General features: G+C 41.7%; 1 protein-coding gene across 2 annotated transcripts in view; it reads left to right on the top strand.

Moving 5' to 3' along the window:
- Window positions 1-7,735: 7,735 nt before the first annotated feature.
- Window positions 7,736-21,390, top strand: part of LOC121576753 (protein kinase C-binding protein NELL2) — a 136,180-nt gene continuing 122,525 nt past the window's right edge. For both annotated transcript variants that reach the window (XM_041890179.1, XM_041890178.1), the window contains exons 1-2: window positions 7,736-8,101; window positions 8,356-8,484. In XM_041890179.1, coding sequence (XP_041746113.1) covers window positions 8,053-8,101; window positions 8,356-8,484 — 178 coding nt within the window. In that variant the 5' untranslated portion in view covers window positions 7,736-8,052. The remainder of the gene's footprint in view (window positions 8,102-8,355; window positions 8,485-21,390) is intronic.

Here is a 21,390-nt window from a genome sequence, read left to right as displayed (position 1 = left end):
TCCACCTCTCTCTCACTGACTGTCACTGGCTTTCAGGGCTGCGTTCTCTCTCTCCAGCTCCTCCACCTCTCTCTCACTGGCTGTCACTCTGGCTTTCAGGGCTGCGTTCTCTCTCTCCAGCTCCTCCACCTCTCTCTCACTGGCTGTCACTCTGGCTTTCAGGGCTGTGTTCTCTCTCTCCAGCTCCTCCACCTCTCTCTCACTGGCTGTCACTCTGGCTTTCAGGGCTGCATTCTCTCTCTCCAGCTCATCCACTTTGTTCTTTTGGAGCTGCAGTTCAATCTTAGTGATGCTCACTTCCTTTTTCTGCTCCTCCTTCTCACTGGCTGTCACTCTGGCCCCCATGCCTGATAATTCAGCTGTATTCTCGGTCTTCAGCTCCTCCATCTCCTTCTTGGTCAGCCTAAGCTCAAACCATTGCTCATCTGCCTGGTCAAACCGTTGCTCGTCGCTGTCTTTCAGTCTGGCCACCATGTTGCTCAGCTCTATTTTCTGTTCCACCACCATGTCTCTAAGTTCTTTCAGCTCAGTCCAAATGTCAGGGGTGGTAGTGGTCTGGCCGCTCATCTGTTTGTGGGGTCGTCTCTGTAGCTTCATTCCCTTGGCGCTCCATCAAACTCTCTCTGACCCCTCCACTCTCTTCCTGAGTCCATGCCCCAGACAGACAGAATAGCAACACTAGCAGAGCCACAGTACCCTTCATTCTAAAATGACACCTCTTCAGAAATAATGTGGTCTGAGGCTTAATCCCCTCCTTTATATACACTCTCAAGGTAGTGAGCCAACGTGTAAGAATGTAACATATTTCTGACATATCCTGTAAGGTATTCAAATAAAGTGAAACACTGGGTGAGCTGCAGACCTCATAACAGATCATTTGAATCTGACGCTGCAAAAAGCTGTGGAAGAACTCAACCTTTTATTTGTTTGATGTTCTCTCTTTATCTCTATAAAGCCTCTACATGTTAGCTCTGGGCTTAGTGCAGTGTGAACACAGCTTTTGTGGATCAGACAAATCAACATTTTCAAAATACTGTCTTGAGTGAGGTTTATAAACCTAACACTTTTATTCTTAGATTTATAATCTCTCTAAATTGAAAAACTAGACGTCATAAAAAATATATTGCTGAATGTAGAAATATACTTACATTGATAGCAAAGTGTTGACTGTCTCCCCAGCCTCCATACAGTGGAACCACAGCTACACCCCTTGTTCTGATGTAGTACTGCTACTAATATATTGGTCAACTCAGTGTAATTCCCAACCATGCTCACTAGATGGCCCCAAGAAAAATAAATCTAACCAATATCAAGAGCTTGCCATTTCAAAAGCAGGATTTGTTACCATTAAGCTGTATTGCAAACCTGAAGCTTGTAGGTAAAAAGTCCATAAGCTTATCAATAATTCACCATAATATTAATGAATGTATCTTAACAGTAGGAACATTGTCTGTATTTATGTAAACTCTAACCATTTTGGATCATGACAGACTGGGAATGCTTCATTCTTTAAATCATAAGTCATATCCCAATTATTAAAATACAGTCAATTGGCATGGCTCCTGCACAGGACAAATGAAGATTGTATAATGACAACAAGTCTAGTATTGTAAGTGACTTATGTGACACTCAAGGAGAACTGTCACAATGAGGCTTGTACAGCATTATGTTACAGTATTTTATACAACGGGTGGGTCTAATCCTGAATGCTGATTGGTTAAAAGCACATTCCAACCAGTGTCTATTCCACAAGTTACCACCGGCTAAATCTATGACATTAAAATGCCTATTTACTCCGTTCCATCTGACTGTGCAATCCACTGTATCATCAGCCCAGCCAGACAATTTATAAACTTGATCTCCACTATAAAAAGCATCTAGACATTATCTCACATTTCTTTTAGACTAACATTTAGTTTTCAACAGTGGAGATTTGTATAAACCTTGCTGTCTGTCTCTCCGACATTTGCAACATTGTTTCAATATTCAAATTCAATCACCAGCTGTCCCATAGTAATGAACGTGTCAGGAGTCGGGATGAGACAGACAGGCAAACAGCTTTACTCAGCCAGTCGAAATCATGAATCAGCATAACCTTTATGGATATACTGTATACACAGAACTATCAATAGAAAACAGGTCAAACGAAACGAAATGCAGCTAGTTTGCTGTCTTTCCAGCTTCCGTTTGAAGTGATTGTGTTAGTTGTGTTGATGGCTAGCTCCTCTGAACAACAGTGTCCTGACAAGAGAGCACATTTTCTATGCCAGGCGAAATCATGCATCATTAGCTCATTGTTATGGATGTATCCAAATAAATGTCACTAGAAAACAGATTAAACAAACGCAAATGCAGCTACTTTGCTGTTATTCTGTCTGCACTTTTTTACATAAGTTAGCTGTAGTTGGCTAGCTAGTAAGCAAGGGATAAGAACGTTGCCAGCCAGTATGGCAATGGAACATTTAGAACAAACGACTGGGTCGCGTCCATAGATACAGAACAAAAAGACTGAACGACTGGGTCGCGTCTCTGGCAACCGAACCGATAGAACGAACGACCAGCCGGCTTGGGTAGCAACCCTAGATTTGTGTCGGGACTATATCTTGTGGAAGGATGAAATAGTATGAATAAATTAATCAAAATAATGTTTTTAATGAAAGTATGTCAGTCAATATTTGAGTATGTTGGTAACCCTTTATATTAAAGTGATAATGCCCTCGAAGCCGGTGTTTGAAGGATATATTGGCACAGTTTTCCGGCCCTCGACTTTCTTCTTGGGCCTAACAACACCCGTGGCAATATATCCTCCAAACACCGGCTTCTCTGGCATTATCACTTAAATATCCCAGAGGGGCTCTGGGGACAGAGAATAACCATTTTCCCCAGCTAGTTTCCATTTAGTCACAAATACCCAGAGGTAGCTACAAACACTGACTATGACTGCTTAATGCTGTAGCCTCTTTTATATTAGTATTGCTAGTTGCCAAGATTATAGCGAATGGGTGAATTCCCAAGAGCATGGTTAGGCTATGTATGCATCCTCCATCTGTCTACTTGGGAGAATCTCATGTTTGAATGACTTTATTTTCCTGATGGCACTTTAGGAAATGATGACTTGTGGGCAATACAAAGTAATTACATTTCCTGTGCCTTGGCCCAGATGAGATTCAGCATTAATAATGAATTGAGAGTTGGAGGCTCTCTCTCTCATACAGCAGATGTGCTTCCTTGGCACAGTAGTCGTACAGGGAATAACAACTTGGTTTTATTGACAATGGCTGCCCAGGGCTACCAGGGATAGGTTGAAGAGTATATACTGTATATCAGTTGAAGATACACAGCAAGAAGTTGGGGTATGTAGAATATTTGTCATAGATTCACAACAGAGCTTAGAATATAATTGTTGAGTGACATTTTTTACAACCAGGAAATTATGGATGCTTGATGAACGATGGTTAACATCTTACCTAAGATATAACCTGAAATGCATTTATTGCAATTGCACTAAACTAAATTGTTTGTTATTCAATAATAATTTCCCCCCAACTCAAGGATGCCACTATGTTGGGAAGAGCTGGAGCAAGTTTGCATTTTGTACGTTTATTTGTCACGTGCACAGGATATAGCAGGTGTAAAACAGTACAGTGACATGGTTACTTGCAAGCTCTTTCCCAACAGTAATTATTTCAGAGTTGTATATGCTCAATTTAGTGTTGATATTTAACTCTGTGTCATTGTTTTACTCTGTGCAGAATTATTGAAAGAAATAACTGTTACTTTTTTAACTCTGCAGTGTTGTTCAGTATTTTAGAGTTAGTTATTTAGAGTAATGTTTACTCTCAAAATATAATCACAATAGTTAATTCAACTCCTATGGAGTGAAACAACACTATTTGGGGGTTTACATGGTCCCATTTGAGGTGTAAAGTCTCATTTAAATATATCTTACTGTGTCATATTATGGTGTCTTGCAATGTGACATCCAATCTTTATCGGTATCCATTTAAGAGGAAGGATGTCCAGCAATTTTACATTGCCCACAACAAACATTTACAATGCATGTCAGTGCAGAGATCATGGTACTATTGTTAGAGACTACCTAGATGATGTAAACTGGAACAGCCTTCTCAGTAACGGTTGCAATAAATCCAACCAAATACAGATTAGATTAGTTTAGAAAAATGTATGCTACATATCATTGTGTAGTATCAGATCAAAAACAATCAATGTACATGTGATATTGAATATTGAAACAAACAATTCTAGAAATCAACCTGAAACAGAGCATGCTGGGAAATATGACAATGACACCCCTCCCACATCTGTGGCTACGCCATAGTTTTAACTCACTGTCACTGTTTACTCTTATGGAGTTAAAAGTACTCATTCCCAAACAACACTAACTCCAGGCAGCGTATCACTCTGTTGAGGGTTAATATAACTCCAGAGTCATTTTAACTGTAATTTTTTTAAATCTGTGATTTCAACTCTCCTTAATTTACTGTGTGGCTGTTGAAAAAAAGAAAATGATTCTTGTCCATATGGCATACAGTTGTTTGGATTTTTTGGATCTCCTACTGTATACAGTGTTTATCCAGCTTTGGGAGAAAAAATATATTTTCTGGCACAGCTCTCTGTAAACTAAAGTGTTCTGTTTCAAATTGTAATTGCTCCCATGGAGGAGAAAGAGCCAAGAGGAATCAACAAATATGTGCAACACAAAGCATCTGTGGTGGTCTATGAAAATAAACAGTGTCAACAACAGATGCCTGTCAGAGCCAAGCACTCCACTTCTCCACTCAATGATGAGTGGAGAAGTGACACGCTCAATGTCAAGTGAGAAACTAACTTGGGTAACTAAAGTTTGAATGGATGGATGAACAATAAACAACACACAACAAATATCCTAAAGATCCAAGACTGAAATTAGTGTTGACTATAATGAAAATAGTTCCCTATAATTAGGATACATACACTAAAGCCTATAGGCTACATTTTTTGTTACAGTTAATAGTAGTACAATATATATATATTCAGTACCAGTCAAAAGTTTGGACACACCTACTCATTCAAGGGTTTTTCTTTATTTTTACTATTTTCTACATTGTACCGACCTAAACCCAATTGAGATGGTTTGGGATTAGTTGGACCGCAGAGTGAAGGAAAAGCAGCTAACAAGTGCTCAGCATATGTGGGAACTCCTTCAAGACTGTTGGAAAAGCATTCCTCATGAAGCTGGTTGAGAGAATGCCAAGAGTGTGCAAAGCTGTCATCAAGGCAAAGGGTGGCTACTTTGAAGAATCTAAAATCTAAAATATATTTTGATTTGTTTAACACTTTTATTCCATATGTGTTATTTCATAGTTTTGATGTCTTCACTATTATTCTACAAAGCAGAAAATAGTAAAAATAAAGAAAAACCCTTGAATGAGTAGATGTGTCCAAACTTTTGACTGGTACTATATATATATATATATATATATATATATATACAGTGCATTAGGAAAGTATTCAGACCCCTTGACTTTTCCACATTGTGTTACATTACAGCTTTATTCTAAAATGGATTTATTTTATTTTATTCTCAGCAATCTACACACAATACCCCATCATGACCAAGCGAAAACAGGTTTTTATAAATTTTAGCAAAAGTAAAATAAAAAACTGAAATACCTTATTTACATAAGTATTCAGACCCTTTGCTATGAGACTCGAAATTGAGTTCTGGTACAGCCTGTTTCCATTGATCATCCTTGAGATGTTTCTACAACTTGATTGGAGTCCACCTGTGGTAAATTCAATTGATTGGACATGATTTGGAAAGGCACACACCTGTCTATATAAGGTCCCACAGTTGACAGTGCATGTCAGAGCAAAACCAAGCCATGAGGTCGAGGGAATTGTCCATAGAGCTCAGAGACAGGATTGTGTTGAGGCACAGATCTGGGGAAGGTTACCAAAAAATGTCTGCAGCATTGAAGGTCCCCAAGAACACAGTGGCCTCCATCATTCTTAAAAGGAAGAAGTTTGGAACCACCAAGACTCTTCCTAGATCTATCCACCCGGCCAAACTGAGCAATCTGGGGAGAAGGGACTTGGTCAGGGAGGTGACCAAGAACCCAATGGTCACTCTGACAGAGCTCCAGAGTTCCTCTGTGGATATGGGTGAACCTTCCATAAGGACAACCATCTCTGCAGCACTTCCAATCAAGCCTTTATGGTAGTGGCCAGACAGAAGCCACTCCTCAGTAAAAGGCACATGCCAAAAGGCACCTAAAGGACTCTCAGACCATGAGAAACAAGATTCTTTGGTATGACCAAGATTGAACTCTTTGGCCTGAATGCCAAGCGTCACGTCTGGAGGAAACCTGGCACCATCCCTACGGTGAAGCATGGTGGTGGCAGCATCATGCTGTGGGGATGTTTTTCAGCGGCAGGGACTGGGAGACTAGTCAGGATTGATGGAAAGATGAATGGCGCAAAGTACAGAGAAAAAGTATTCAGACCGCTTGACTTGTTCCACATTTTATTACGTTGCAGCCTTATTCTAAAATTGAGTAAATTGTTTTTTTCCCCTCAGCAATCTACACACAATACCCCGTAATGACAAAGCAAAAACTGGTTTTTATAGAGCAAATTTGTGTGCTAGCTGTGGGGGTGCCCATGGGGCTGTAGATCGGAGGTGTCCGGTGAGAGAAAGGCAGGTTGAGGTTACCAGGGTCAGAGTAGTACAGAAAGTGTTGTATGCTGAAGGAGTGAAGAGAGTGGTAGAGAAAGATGGGGTGAGGGATCCTGAGAGGATTCCTGTGAGTAGGCAGAGACCAATAGATAGGGATGGGAATAATATGTGCTTCAGTAAGGTGGGTGTTTTAGCATTCATAGTCATGGTTGTCAATTTACTGCAGAAATGGAACGTAAGTCACAGAAAACAGAGGTTGTGGTGGCAGCTGCAGAGTACTTGGGATTGCAAGGTTTTACTGCAGAACAGTTGCAGGGGGTGTAGAGTGGTAATCTTCTGTCCTCCCAGACCGTTGGCCTAGAGTAGGATTAGACAGAGTTAAATAGTGGAATGGGTGGTGGGTTTTTTAGTGAGGGCTAATAGTTGGCAGGTTAATTTTCCTTTCCCATCTTTCCAATTTTGTATTACCGGAATTTAATGTAGGTAGGCCGTGTATAGTATAGTAGGTGGTGGTGTATGCACCTAAGATTTGGATGCGAGCTGCCAACCAACTCCCAAAGAAGAAGACGAGATTGTGTACGTGTGCCATTCAGAGGGTGAATTGGCAGTACGAAATATTTAAGTGACTTTGAATGGGGTATGGTAGTAGGTGCCATGCGAACTGGTTTGAGTGTGTCAAGAACTGCAACGCTGCTGGGTTTTTCACGCTCAACAGTTTCCTTTGTGTATCAATAATGGTCCTTCACCCAATGGACATCCAGCCTATTTGACACAACTGTGGGAAGCATTGGAGTCAACATGGGCCAGCATCCCTGTGGAACACTTTCGACACCTTGTAGAGTCCATGCACCGACAAATTGAGGCTGGTTTGTGGGCAAAAGAGGGTGCAACTCAATATTAGGCAGGTGCCCCTAATGTTTTGTGCACTCAGTGTATTTTAAAGCGCGTTTTGGATAATCAAGTTCAGTTCAAGGCATTTTCAGCCGAAGACCACAAGGGGGCTTATTGGTCCTATTTCATTGGCTATATTCTCCTTTCCTTCCCACCCTGAAAGCGGGTACTCTTGCTCTCCGCTGCGCTCGTGCAGACTGCTGAACAGAGCGTTTCAGGGACTGGTGAAGCTTGTTTTGTTACAACCTCTAGGCTATTGCCTACCCACTTGTGTTGCCGAAGACTGATGCCTGTGTAACAGACCTGTAACTGAGTTTGCACGGAATGGAATAATATCTCCAAATTCTGAATCTGATGCGGATTTCACAAGTGTGGGATTTGTAACACTGCGCGGGTGTGACATCGTTTGCATGTAAACCGATTGAGCAGTACTGACTCTTGGAAGTGGACAAAACATGGACTACTGTTAATTTCTATTCACAATGGGATTAAAACTATTTGTTTTCCTCGGTTTATTCTGCGTCACTTCAGGTAGGACACACATTTGCCATTGACCATAATGTCTTGTAGATAATAATGTAAATGACTTGAGACTCCCATTTTACAACAAAGTATGGTATCCTATCCATTTTCAGCTATTATTCCAAATTGCCGTTTTAAATGTCAGCTGGAATTCTGTACACTTTGATGCGCATCTACCTAGCACCAATAACCGTTCGGAACAGGTCACTGAATTAATGCTCTGAATTGTGTCCATGCGTATTGTGTTTGTTTCTGTCATCAAGTTGTAGGTTTCGGGGTTGATCCTGCTCTACGCATCAATGTTTTCGATGAATTTACGCTTGGAGAGGGTTTTGATGGAGTTACTCAAGTCCAGGGCTTCCACAGCGAGTCTCAGGCGTTCCACTTTCAAGGTAAGATGCTCCCATAAAGAAACCTAATAGGCTATGTGGTATGTTGAAAGAGAGAGGGCAACAATGGTTAATTGCAGTTTTGTCCCCATAAGAATGAGACAACAAAACAGCAGGCATAGTGAGTTCAAAAACTCATCAAATATGGCAAGGGAAAATACTTGTTTCTTTCCATATAATATTAGATTGACTATCATGCATGGTGAATGGGTGTTGATGCTTTTGGAAGCTCTCACATAAAAGGAAAACACATTGTCCACAATACAACCTGTTTGCACAACCATTTATTTTGACATACATATCATAGTGTTGTCATTTTCTCTCTGAATGAGGCCAGGGGCCCTGGGATGCCACCTGCCCAAAACAAAGAACAGTGTTCCCATAAGAGAGAGGGACACAGACATGCAAAGAATTATGGAAAGACTGGGCATAATTACATTAGTCAGCAACAAAACCCCAGGCTCATGGAGATGTATGGAGTGAGGTTGATGGTGAATGAGCCACTACAGGCCCCAGCCAGACTGGCCCTTTAATGACCCCCCTGTGTCTGAGGTCTATGGGTTGTCTAGCCTGAACCTGTTGTAGGCGATTCCTACTGAGGACCAGTATGAAAATGTATGCACTCACTACTGTAAGTCGCTCTGGATGAGAGAGTCTAGTCAAATGTAATTCTATGCTCTAGTTGTACGTCCTACTGCCCTGCCCTCGGACAAGCACCTCTCAGAAGATCACTAAATAATACATAATTTTACATAAGTGTTTCCATGGATAAATTCTCTGGAGAAGAATTTCAACCTGGACAAATTGGGACCTGAAGCTGTAAGCATCCAGATCAATGTATAGAAAATAATGAGTTATGGCTTCAAAAGGAACATTTACCATCTTATAGCATATCATCCTATATAAAAGTAAAGAACATTGTTATAGGAATACCTCATTTCCAAATCCTGTATCCTCACATCTACTTCTCTGTAGCGACGCCGGCACAGTTACTGAATGTATAGTGCAGCTGGAGCCCCTCTTTCTCTTTGAAGACAGGGGACATGATGTCCCGTCCACTACTCAACGCTTATGCATTCCACCCAGGCGGGGTTCCACCCGCACTCTCTCCTCCAGTTTGCCATTAATGTCACAAAATGAGTTGGACTTCCCCGTACATTCTTCAGCGTTGCCTCTTCACCAATACAGCCCTTATTTCTCTGGATTACCTTTTGAGAAGAGTTTAAGCACATTAAATTACCCACCCGCCAGAAAGGAAAGCACTGCGTTATTTACGGCTGCTTCTGCCTGCTGACATCATTCATTTAGGATGTCTCTGTTTCTGGGTGGATGCATGGCACTGTGTGGAGTGGCAGTCATACCTGCTGGCCTCTGTGTAGTGTAGTCACTGAGCAGGCTGTCTAGAGTGAGGGGAGCTGTCTGACTTAGGAGAACATTCCCTAAATGTCAAACAGAAATGACCCAGAACATGGTTGCCATGTTCTCAGAATATGTGATATTAATATTTTAGACACATTTCATGGGAACGTTGCAAGAACATTCCTGTGTCCAGTTTTCTGAGGGTTAGGAGAATATTCCATCAACGTCCCACCAAACATACACAGACCATACAGTGAGGGAAAAAAGTATTTGATCCCCTGCTGATTTTGTACGTTTGCCCACTGACAAAGACATGATCAGTCTATAATTTTAATGGTAGGTTTATTTGCACAGTGAGAGACAGAATAACAACAAAAAAATCCAGAAAAACGCATGTCAAAATTTTTATAAATTGATTAGCATTTTAATGAGGGAAATAAGTATTTGACCCCCTCTCAATCAGAAAGATTTCTGGCTCCCAGGTCTCTTTTATACAGGTAATGAGCTGAGATTAGGAGCACACTCTTAAAGGGAGTGCTCCTAATCTCAGCTTGTTACCTGTATAAAAGACACCTGTCCACAGAAGCAATCAATCAATCAGATTCCAAACTCTCCACCATGGCCAAGACCAAAGAGCTCTCCAAGGATGTCAGGGACAAGATTGTAGACCTACACAAGGCTGGAATGGGCTACAAGACCATCGCCAAGCAGCTTGGTGAGAAGGTGACAACAGTTGGTGTGATTATTCGCAAATGGAAGAAACACAAAATAACTGTCAATCTCCCTCGGCCTGGGGCTCCATGCAAGATCTCACCTCGTGGAGTTACAATGATCATGAGAACGGTGAGGAATCAGCCCAGAACTACACGGGAGGATCTTGTCAATGGTCTCAAGGCAGCTGGGACCATAGTCACCAAGAAAACAATTGGTAACACACTACGTCATGAAGGACTGAAATCCTGCAGCGCCCGCAAGGTCCCCCTGCTCATGAAAGCACATATACATCCCCGTCTGAAGTTTGCCAATGAACATCTGAATGATTCAGAGGAGAACTGGGTGAAAGTGTTGTGGTCAGATGAGTCCAAAATCGAGCTCTTTGGCATCAACTCAACTCGCCGTGTTTGGAGGGGGAGGAATGCTGCCTATGATCCCAAGAACACCATCCCCACCGTCAAACATGGAGGTGGAAACCTTATGCTTTGGGGGTGTTTTTCTGCTAAGGGGACAGGACAACTTCACCGCATCAAAGGGACGATGGACGGAGCCATGTACCGTCAAATCTTGGGTGAGAACCTCCTTCCCTCAGCCAGGGCATTGAAAATGGGTCGTGGATGGGTATTCCAGCATGACAATGACCCAAAACACACGGCCAAGGCAACAAAGGAGTGGCTCAAGAAGAAGCACATTAAGGTCCTGGAGTGGCCTAGCCAGTCTCCAGACCTTAATCCCATAGAAAATCTGTGGAGGGAGCTGAAGGTTCGAGTTGCCAAACGTCAGCCTCGAAACCTTAATGACTTGGAGAAGATCTGCAAAGAGGAGTGGGACAAAATCCCTCCTGAGATGTGTGCAAACCTGGTGGCCAACCACAAGAAATGTCTGACCTCTGTGATTGCCAACAAGGGTTTTGCCACCAAGTGCTAAGTCATGTTTTGCAGAGGGGTCAAATACTTATTTCCCTCATTAAAATGCAAATCAATTTATAACATTTTTGACATGCGTTTTTCTGGATTTTTTTGTTGTTATTCTGTCTCTCACTGTGCAAATAAACCTACCATTAAAATTATAGACTGATCATGTCTTTGTCAGTGGGCAAACGTACAAAATCAGCAGGGGATCAAATACTTTTTTCCCTCACTGTAGTTGCCATGTTCTCAGAACATAAGATATTAATGTTCTAGACATGTTTCATTGGAATGTTGCAGGAACATTTCTGTGTATCAGATGTCAGAACGTCACCTGATCGTCCCAAAGAAACGTTCTCCCCAAAACATTTTGTTTAATTTCACCTTCGTACTGTTGCCGAGCCCATCAAGGCCCTGATTATTGAACCACTGATCCATTCACAGCTCTTTGTCCGTTGGCAAGGTTAGGGACACACACGGTGCTTTTAACAGTGCATTCTATTGACATACAGTTGAAGTCGGAAGTTTACATACACCTTAGCCAAATACATTTAAACTCAATTTGTCACAATTCCTGACATTTAATCCTAGTAAAAATTCCCTGTCTTAAGTCAGTTAGGATCACCACTTTATTTTAAGAATGTGAAATGTCAGAATAATAGAGAGAAGGATTTATTTAAGATTTTATTTCTTTCATCACATTCCCAGTGGGTCAGAAGTTTACATACACTCAATTAGTATTTGGTAACATTGCTTTTAAATTGTTTAACTTGGGTCAAACGTTTCAGGTAGCCTTCCACAAGCTTCCCATAATAAGTTGGGTGAATTTTGGCCCATTCCTCATGACAGAGCTGGTGTAACTGTGTCAGGTTTGTAGGCCTCCTTGCGCGCACACGCTTTTTCAGTTCTGCCCACAAATGTTCTATAGGATTGAGGTCAGGGCTTTGTGATGGCCACTCCAATACCTTGACTTTGTTGTCCTTAAGCCATTTTTCCACAACTTTGGAAGTATGCTTGGGGTCATTGTCCATTTGGAAGACCCATTTGTGACCAAGCTTTAACTTCCTGACTGATGTCTTGAGATGTTGCTTCAATATATCCACATCATTTTCCTTCCTCATGATGCCATCTATTTTGTGAAGTGCACCAGTCCCTCCTGCAGCAAAGCACCCCCACAGCATGATGCTGCCATCCCCGTGCTTCACGGTTGGGATGGTGTTCTTCGGCTTGCAACGTTCCCATTAAACATGTCTAGAACATTAATATCTTATATTCTGAGAACATGGCAACCATGTTTGTGATGTTGTTGGGATATTCTCCTAACCCACAGAACTGGACATAAATGTTCTTGCAAAGTTCCTATGAAACGTGTCTAGAACATTTTACTATATTTTTATTCATAAAACATGGCAACCATGTTCTGTGTATGTTTGGTGGAATGTTGATGGAATATTCTCCTAACCCTTAGAAAACTGGACACAGGAATGTTCTTGCAACGTTCTCATGAAACGTGTCTAGAACATTACTATTGAATATTCTGAGAACATGGTAACCACTATCTGGGTAAGTTCTGTTTGACATTAAGGGAATGGTCTCTTGGAAACAGACCTTACACATCACTGGAACATTCCTATGAAAACGTTAGGTAATGACCTAATTAGACTCTTAAGAGAACGTACTCTAAATTTGTTTATTTCTTAAAGTTGTTGGAACGTTTGTTGTTAGCTGGGTGCCTTCCTGCCCATGGGGATGGCTGGTATCTCTAGGAGGGGGGTAAAGCAGGGGAGGAATATTGGGAATGTGTGTGTGTGTGTGCACTTGCTTGCATGAACTGTGTGTGAGAGCTGGAGAAATGGGGATTACATTTTAGAACTTCTCACCTGCTGCAGATTGCATTTGAAATTACCTGTCAGCAGTACAGTGAGTGGCAGTAGATATACAGAGGTAGGCCTCGGGGATTGATATGATAAAGCTGGAGGAAAGAATGCCCCTGTGCTACATATGAAGCAGACGGCCACAACCAGAGCACTGAACTAGGATCAGACTCTGTCCTACTAACTGATCCTGGAAGAGGAGACTACCATGGTCACAACAGCAAGCAGCCAATGTGCAGTATCCTATCCACACAGCTGCATGCATGCATGTGAGCCCAGAGCCCTGCGTGTTGGTTTTGTGTCATCACTAGTGTCAGAAAGGCATTTGTTCTTGTTGAGTGTTTGAGCACTGAGCAACACTGCCGGTGAAGTGTTTCTGTGTATCTGGTGGTGGTTATGCACCTAACTGCAACAGCACTGGAGGGTAGCGGGATCTAAGAGACTCATTTATTATACAGCAGCGCTCCCTGTGTGTGTGTGTGTGTGTGTGGTGTGTGTGTGTGTGTGTGTGTCTGTGTGTGTGTGTCAACCAAACAGGAGGCAACTAATGGGGCTACAGCCACCAATGCCAGCTACCAAAGCTATTTTGGCAAAAACACTGCATTCCCATCTGACTGATTCTATGTGGAAGGACTTGTGACAGTAACTTGGAATCCAGGTGTTATTTGTTTTTTAGCCCTCAGTCCAACCAGATCCTTTATTCCAGAAGTGCTGATGGTGGTTGGGCGATATTTGTGTCATCTCCGGGCCACCATAAAAATAGCATTTACATAGATATAGGACTGGTGGCTGACACCAGCTCAAAGACTCTGAATATCAGACAGCTAGTGGCTGGTCAATGCAGAGTCGATCAGAGAATTTAGGAGAAAGCGCTGCCCCAACAGTCCTGGAGGTGCCCTTGGCTCAGTTTAGTATTTGTTCCAGTAGAGCGGACACACAGTGGAGGGAGAGACCATCCTCCGAATGCAGATTTCCTGAGCCAGCCGGAGCTGGTATTGGAATATTCCGGCTGTAGGCTAGCCAAAAGGTGGGTAATGGAGGGTTTGGAGTTGATCATTACTGTAATCCCCCTAGAGAGACGTTCTCAAGCCCAACCCTCCCACGCAGATGCCTCAGCACCGATGTTTAAAGCAGAGAGTGTTTGGAAAGAATGCTATGTCATTTTCTAACTGGCAGTGTTACGCAATGTTGAGTGAGACAGGAATGTATTTATCGTCTACCTGTGGTAGAGCTCTGCTAGCCGAGCCCGACGGTCCCCGACATTATACATCGGGTAGGGCCTGTTTTTTTCATCAATAACTAGGGTACGGGTAGGGCTCTGGTATCATTAAATTGATCACTAACATTTTGAAGCTGAGCCATTTGCTCGTGCTCTGCTGCGCAGTAGTCATATTTGACTAAGATCATAACATGGTGTCAGAAATTCTTCAACCTCATCAAGTATAAGACAGGAGAGATTATTTCACAGAAAATAATAATGTTTCTTGAGTTTTGTCAGGGTTTAAAGTGACAAAAAGTATTTAACAGCTCACTGCTCTCATGTTTTGTCATTGAGCAGAGCGGCCCAAGCAAAGCTGTTGCTATGGTTACTCACAGACTCCGAGTCGCCATATGCAGAATGCATGCACAGCGAGCTGCCTGCGCACAGGGAGCGAGTGACAGACCGAGAGGAGCAGCTAATGGATTTACGGTCATGGCTAGAAGTGATCCAGCTTTTGTCAAATTACCTTCAGATTTGACTTTTCGTAGCAGGTTAGGAGAACTTAGGTTAAAGTTAGGAAAAGGCTTAGGGTTATTGTTAGCTAAATGCAAAACAGTTCAACATTTTACAAAAGCTAGTTCCCTTCTAGCCATGATCTGGATTTACTAACTGAGGAAATTATTTCTGATTTCGGGCAGGGCTGGACTTTAAATTTGGCAGAAGCATTCGGGCATGGGTAGGGTAGGGCCTGGATGTCGCGGGTAGGGTAGGGCCTGGATGTCGCAGGCATGGGTAGGGCTCGGGCTAAAAATTCATGCCCATGCAGAGCTCTAATCTGTGGTATATTATTTGTTCTCTAATATGGCCGTTTATGATTTTTTTTATGTTTGGACTGACTGGTCCCACTTGGTAATTCTGTGCTAAGCATATTTATGCAATTCACAATAATAGTATTTCATAATAAACAGATTCAACAATATTAAAATACCCTGGGTTAAATAATATATGGGTCTATTTTAATACCTCAGGTAAAATCATGTTCTCCCTTCTATAGTATCAATTATCACCAGTAAAGTTCAATTCAGAAAATGACATTCAAATACAGATTCAGTATTTCAGTCTTACCACATAGCATGGGGTGATCAGTTATTGTTCAGTTGAACGTTAGAATGGCAAACCGAGTGACCTAAGTGACTTTAAGCGTGGTATGATTGTCGGTGCCAGACACGCCTGATCCAGTATCTCAGAAACGGCCACCTTCCTGACAGTGGTGTAAAGTACTTTAAAGTATAAATACTTTAAAGTACTACTTAAGTAGTTTTTTGGGGTATCTGTACTTTACTTTACTATTTATATGTTTGACTACTTTTACTTTTACTTCACTACATTCCTAAAGAAAACAATGTACTTTTTACTCCATATATTTTCCCTGACACCCAAAAGTACTTGTTACATTTAGAGTGCTTAGCAGGACAGAAAAATTGTCCAATTCACACACTTATCAAGAAAACATTCCTGGTGATCCCTACCTCCTTTGATCTGGCGGACTCACTAAACACAAAAGCTTAGTTTGTAAATTATGTCTGAGTGTGCCCCTGGCTATCTGTAAATTTTAAAAAAACAAGAAAATAGTGCTGCCTGATTTGCTTAATATAAGGAATGTGAAATGATTCATACTTTTACTTTTGATACTTAAGTATATGTTGGCAATTACATTTACTTTTGATACTGAAGTATATTTAAAACCAAATACTTTTAGACTTTTACTTAAGTAGTATTTTACTGGGTGACTTTCACTTTTACTTGAGTCATTTTCTATTAAGGTATCTTTACTTTTACTCAAGTACGACAATTGGGTACTTTTCCCACCACTGCTTCCTGGGCTTTTCACACACACAACAGTGTCTAGGGTTTACCGAGAATGGTGCGACAAACAAAAAACATCTAGTCACCGGTAGTCCTGTGGGCGAAAACAGTTAGTTGATGAGAGAGGTTCGAAGGAGACAAACACAGTAGAGCTGTGGACAATAGTGTATTTAAGTGTCCTTCAAGAAAAGGTTCTCTTGAAAAGATGTCTTATTTTTTCTGCATGAAATGGAAGATGTCGATCTCTCTGGGTAGGCTCGCCATCCAAGGAGACTCAAAGTCCATAAAAAAACCTGACCTGCGTGTTGAATAAGCAGGCGAAAACTTACACTCATGCATACTATGGAATAGTAACCCGTACCCGGCTCCATGTGGGGGCTAAAGAGGGCTTCGTCCCATCAGTTCAAATTTGTGCCCCCTCAGTTTTAGTTTTATGTCCCTATATAAAAATAGCAAAAAAGTTCAAATGATTGAGTGACAGGTTGGCGCCAAAACAATCTGTATCTTCGCTGTGCTGTGTAAGCACAATGGACAGAGCGCACCGTGGTGTGTGTAGGGGGGCTATGGAATGCTACTGGGGCGGTTAGGTATGATTCCTTTGGGTTTCCATAAAAAGCGGGGGAAAAACACTTCTCATCTCTATGGTAAACTAAGTGATTAAAGTGATAACTCCGCCTGAAATATTTGATTTTGATTTATAAGGGAGGTGTCATGTTTACCAGCCGGGCCCTGGTGAGGACGCCGTGTTGGAGGCCGAACTGTTTCCTTCCTGCTCCTTTGTTGTTCCTATGGGGGGTGCTCTGCAGGATTGTCTGCCCTATGATGGGGTGTGTGAGGTTTTCATCCCAACATTGACTGACACTGAATTGATTATGACCGAGCTCTCGCCGGAGTCTGGAGAGGAGAGGGTGTGCTCTGACCCTTTCCCCGGGCTTGGAGAGAAAATGACTGCACCACAAAATGTTTTGTACACTTGGTGTATATTTGTAAATATCACAATCATATTTGAAACACCAGCGCTCTGTAAATAAATTCAACACTCATTTGCACCTCTGCCTGCCTCTTGCTGAATCTTAGTCATTACCTCTGCTAGAAAGCCCTATTTTACGCTGATACAGTGCAGTGGAGAGATAGCCTATAGATTTTGCGCCAACCTGTCACTTCAAAAGCACTCGATGATCTCGGAGTCTCTGCATTTGAACTTTATGTTTATTGCTGTATAGCGTGATATATGCAGAATTCTTTGGGGTATTATAAAAAGTGTTGGAAAGGATCCACAGGGATGTTGGTCCATGCTAACACAATGGCATCACGCAATGGCTGCAGATTGGACGGTGGTACATTCATGCTGCGAACAGCATCATTACAAAGATGCTCTATTGGGTTGAGGTCTGGGGACAGCTCAGGCCACTCAAGTAAACTGAACTTGCTGTCATGTTCCAGGCAATATTTTTCCACTCCTCAATTGTCCAGTGTTGGTGATCGCGTACCCACTGGAGCTGCTTCTTCTTGTTTTTTGCTGATAGGAGTGGGACCCGGTGTGGTCATCTGCTGCACTAGCCAATCCATGACAAGGATCGATGAGTTGTGCTTTCTGAGATGCCGTTATGCACACCACTGTTGTACTGACACGTTATTTGTCTGTTTGTGGCCCGCTTGATACCTTGCACAATTCTTGCCATTCTCCTTCGAACTTCTCTCATCAACTAGCTGTTTTCGCCCACAGGACTGCCGGTGACTATATGTCTTTTATACAGGTAACGAGCTGAGATTAGGAGCACACTCTTAAAGGGAGTGCTCCTAATCTCAGCTTGTTACCTGTATAAAATACACCTGTCCACAGAAGAATCAATCAATCAGATTCCAAACTCTGCCATGGCCAAGACCAAAGAGCTCTCCAAGGATGTCAGGGACAAGATTGTAGACCTACACAAGGCTGGAATGGGCTACAAGACCATCGACAAGCAGCTTGGTTAGAAGGTGACAACAGTTGGTGTGATTATTCGCAAATGGAAGAAACACAAAATAACTGTCAATCTCCCTCGGCCTGGGGCTCCATGCAAGATCTCACCTCGTGGAGTTGCAATGATCATGAGAACGGTGAGGAATCAGTCCAGAACTACACGGGAGGATCTTGTCAATGATCTCAAGGCAGCTGGGACCATAGTCACCAAGAAAACAATTGGTAACACACTACGCCGTGAAGGACTGAAATCCTGCAGCGCCCGCAAGGTCCCCCTGCTCAAGAAAGCACATATACAGGCCCGTCTGAAGTTTGCCAATGAACATTTGAATGATTCAGTGGAGAACTGGGTGAAAGTGTTGTGGTCAGATGAGACCAAAATCGAGCTCTTTGGCATCAACTCAACTCGCCGTGTTTGGAGGAGGAGGAATGCTGCCTATGACACCAAGAACACCATCCCCACCGTCAAACATGGAGGTGGAAACATGCTTTGGGGTTGTTTTTCTGCTAAGGGGACAGGACAACTTCACCGCATCAAAGGGACGATGGACGGGGCCATGTACCGTCAAATCTTGGGTGAGAACCTCCTTCCCTCAGCCAGGGCATTGAAAATGGGTCGTGGATGGGTATTCCAGCATGACAATGACCCAAAACACACGGCCAAGGCAACAAAGGAGTGGCTCAAGAAGATGCACATTAAGGTCCTGGAGTGGCCTAGCCAGTCTCCAGACCTTAATCCCATAGAAAATCTGTGGAGGGAGCTGAAGGTTTGAGTTGCCAAACGTCAGCCTCGAAACCTTAATGACTTGGAGAAGATCTGCAAAGAGGAGTGGGATAAAATCCCTCCTGAGATGTGTGCAAACCTGGTGGCCAACTACAAGAAACGTCTGACCTCTGTGATTGCCAACAAGGGTTTTGCCACCAAGTACTGAGTCATGTTTTGCAGAGGGGTCAAATACTTATTTCCCTCATTAAAATGCAAATCAATTTCTAACATTTTTGACATGCGTTTTTCTGTTTTTTTTGTTGTTATTCTGTCTCTCACTGTTCAAATAAACCTAACATTAAAATTATAGACTGATCATGTCTTTGTCAGTGGGCAAACATACAAAATCAGCAGGGGATCAAATACTTTTTTCCCTCACTGTACATAGACATGGAATCACTGGCCACTTTTTAAGAATGGAACACTAGTCACTTTAATAATGTTTACATGTTGCTTTACTCATCTCATATTTATATACTGTATTGTATTCTACTGTATTTTAGTCAATGACACTCCAACATTGCTTGTCCTAATATTTATATATTTCTTAATTCCATTATTTTTCTTTTAGATCTGTGTGTATTGTTGTGAATTGTTAGATACTACTGCACTGTTGGAGTTAGGAACACAAGCATTTCACTACACCCGCAATAACATCTGCTAAAAATGTGTATGTGACCAATAAAATGTGATTTGATTTACTCTTCGAGCTCCTTCCCTGACTGCGATCAGAGACGGATCTACTTTGCAGCTGCTCATATGCATTAAATATTTGTCTATTATACAATTAAATAGTCTCTGCCTTAATCTTTGGATTGAGTTTTCCACAACAATAACAAGGAAATAAATGTACAAATAGAATAAACTGCTGCTAAAATGTCTTCTCTATGGTTACCCAACATGCGTCTCAAAAGGTACCATGAAATGGCATCTGACAGCCTGCATTAGCTAGTGCTATGTACGTTTCAATGTGTCACTCAACTAAAAAATAACTTAGAACAAAGTACCAAAAAGTTGACTTTTCTACAACACAATATATTACCGACACCAAATGCATCCGTTTGATACGATATTGTTCGCTTAGGAAAAGTATAATTACTTCTACAAAAATGTGCTTAGCAATTAGCATAAATTACACAATTTACATTCACTAACATATAGAAAAATAAAACTCATAAAGTAAATGGTCCACAAATGCATTCAACCACTTCTCAAGACGATGCAATGAATGGAGCATCATTTATCAGCGTATTTCTTAAGATATATCGATGTTTTACTCTTTATTTTTGCATTTAGAGCAGTTTTTCTGACTAATAGGAGAGAATGTCCCATAAAATGGCGCTTGCTCGAGATTGCAACAATTGAACTGTGGGACCTAAAGGATTTGCGCACTTCTGATTGGCTGATAATCTAATTGGGTTGTTCGCTAACATTTACACAAATATTTAACCCATTGGTTGACCTGGGTTACGCACAGTTGAATTTTGAGAGCTGTAGAGATGACATGAAATGTTGGAGAGGAGTTGTTTTTAAAACGTGAGCTGTGTTATTTAGATCAGAACAGCGCTGTGATCTTTTACTTGCTGTTATTGCTTTGTTATGGGTAAAGTCAGGCATCTTCATAATTTGAAACCAGGGCCCCTCATAACAACGTTATGGAATGTTTGAAAATAAATATAAATGTTTCCCAGTGAATTCATATTGTCCGTTAGAGGCTGTTTACATCTCAGGAAACAAAGTTCTTCCCTGTACAGTATACAGTAAAGAAGTCACTCTGAAAATACAGGAAGATATGGGAGCAGAAAGGTTTATGTGATAGTTAGGTTAATGTAGGGCAGCTTTTCAAATGGAGCTTGAAAGGCACCTGATCTAAATCATGAACCATTGATTAGATTGGCATTAGCCTCATAATAGCAATATTTATTTTGCAATGGTAGGGAAGCATTCACCATTGTACACTTAGAGTTCAGACAGACAAAATAAGGTAGTATTACTCAGTTACAGATTAGAGTCAATCCTTGTGATGTAGACTATTGCCTGGTGTGAAACAATTTAAAGCTGTTTATACTGTATCCTGCAGATAAGATTAGCGTGCCGGCAAGGCTACCACAAAGCTCTGCTTCCCAGGAACACTCTCTGAGACTTTGGACTTCTCACTCTGTCAATGCATTTCTTGATGCCTGAAAATATATTTTTTTTCTTTCTTTTTTCCGGAATGATCTGTGTGCATTTGTTTAATGACAACATTGAAAGCGGTG

This window comes from Coregonus clupeaformis, chromosome 11 (genome assembly GCF_020615455.1).
Source record: "Coregonus clupeaformis isolate EN_2021a chromosome 11, ASM2061545v1, whole genome shotgun sequence".
In the NCBI taxonomy this organism is placed as follows: domain Eukaryota; kingdom Metazoa; phylum Chordata; class Actinopteri; order Salmoniformes; family Salmonidae; genus Coregonus; species Coregonus clupeaformis.
This window is presented reverse-complemented; position numbering and strand designations above follow the sequence as displayed.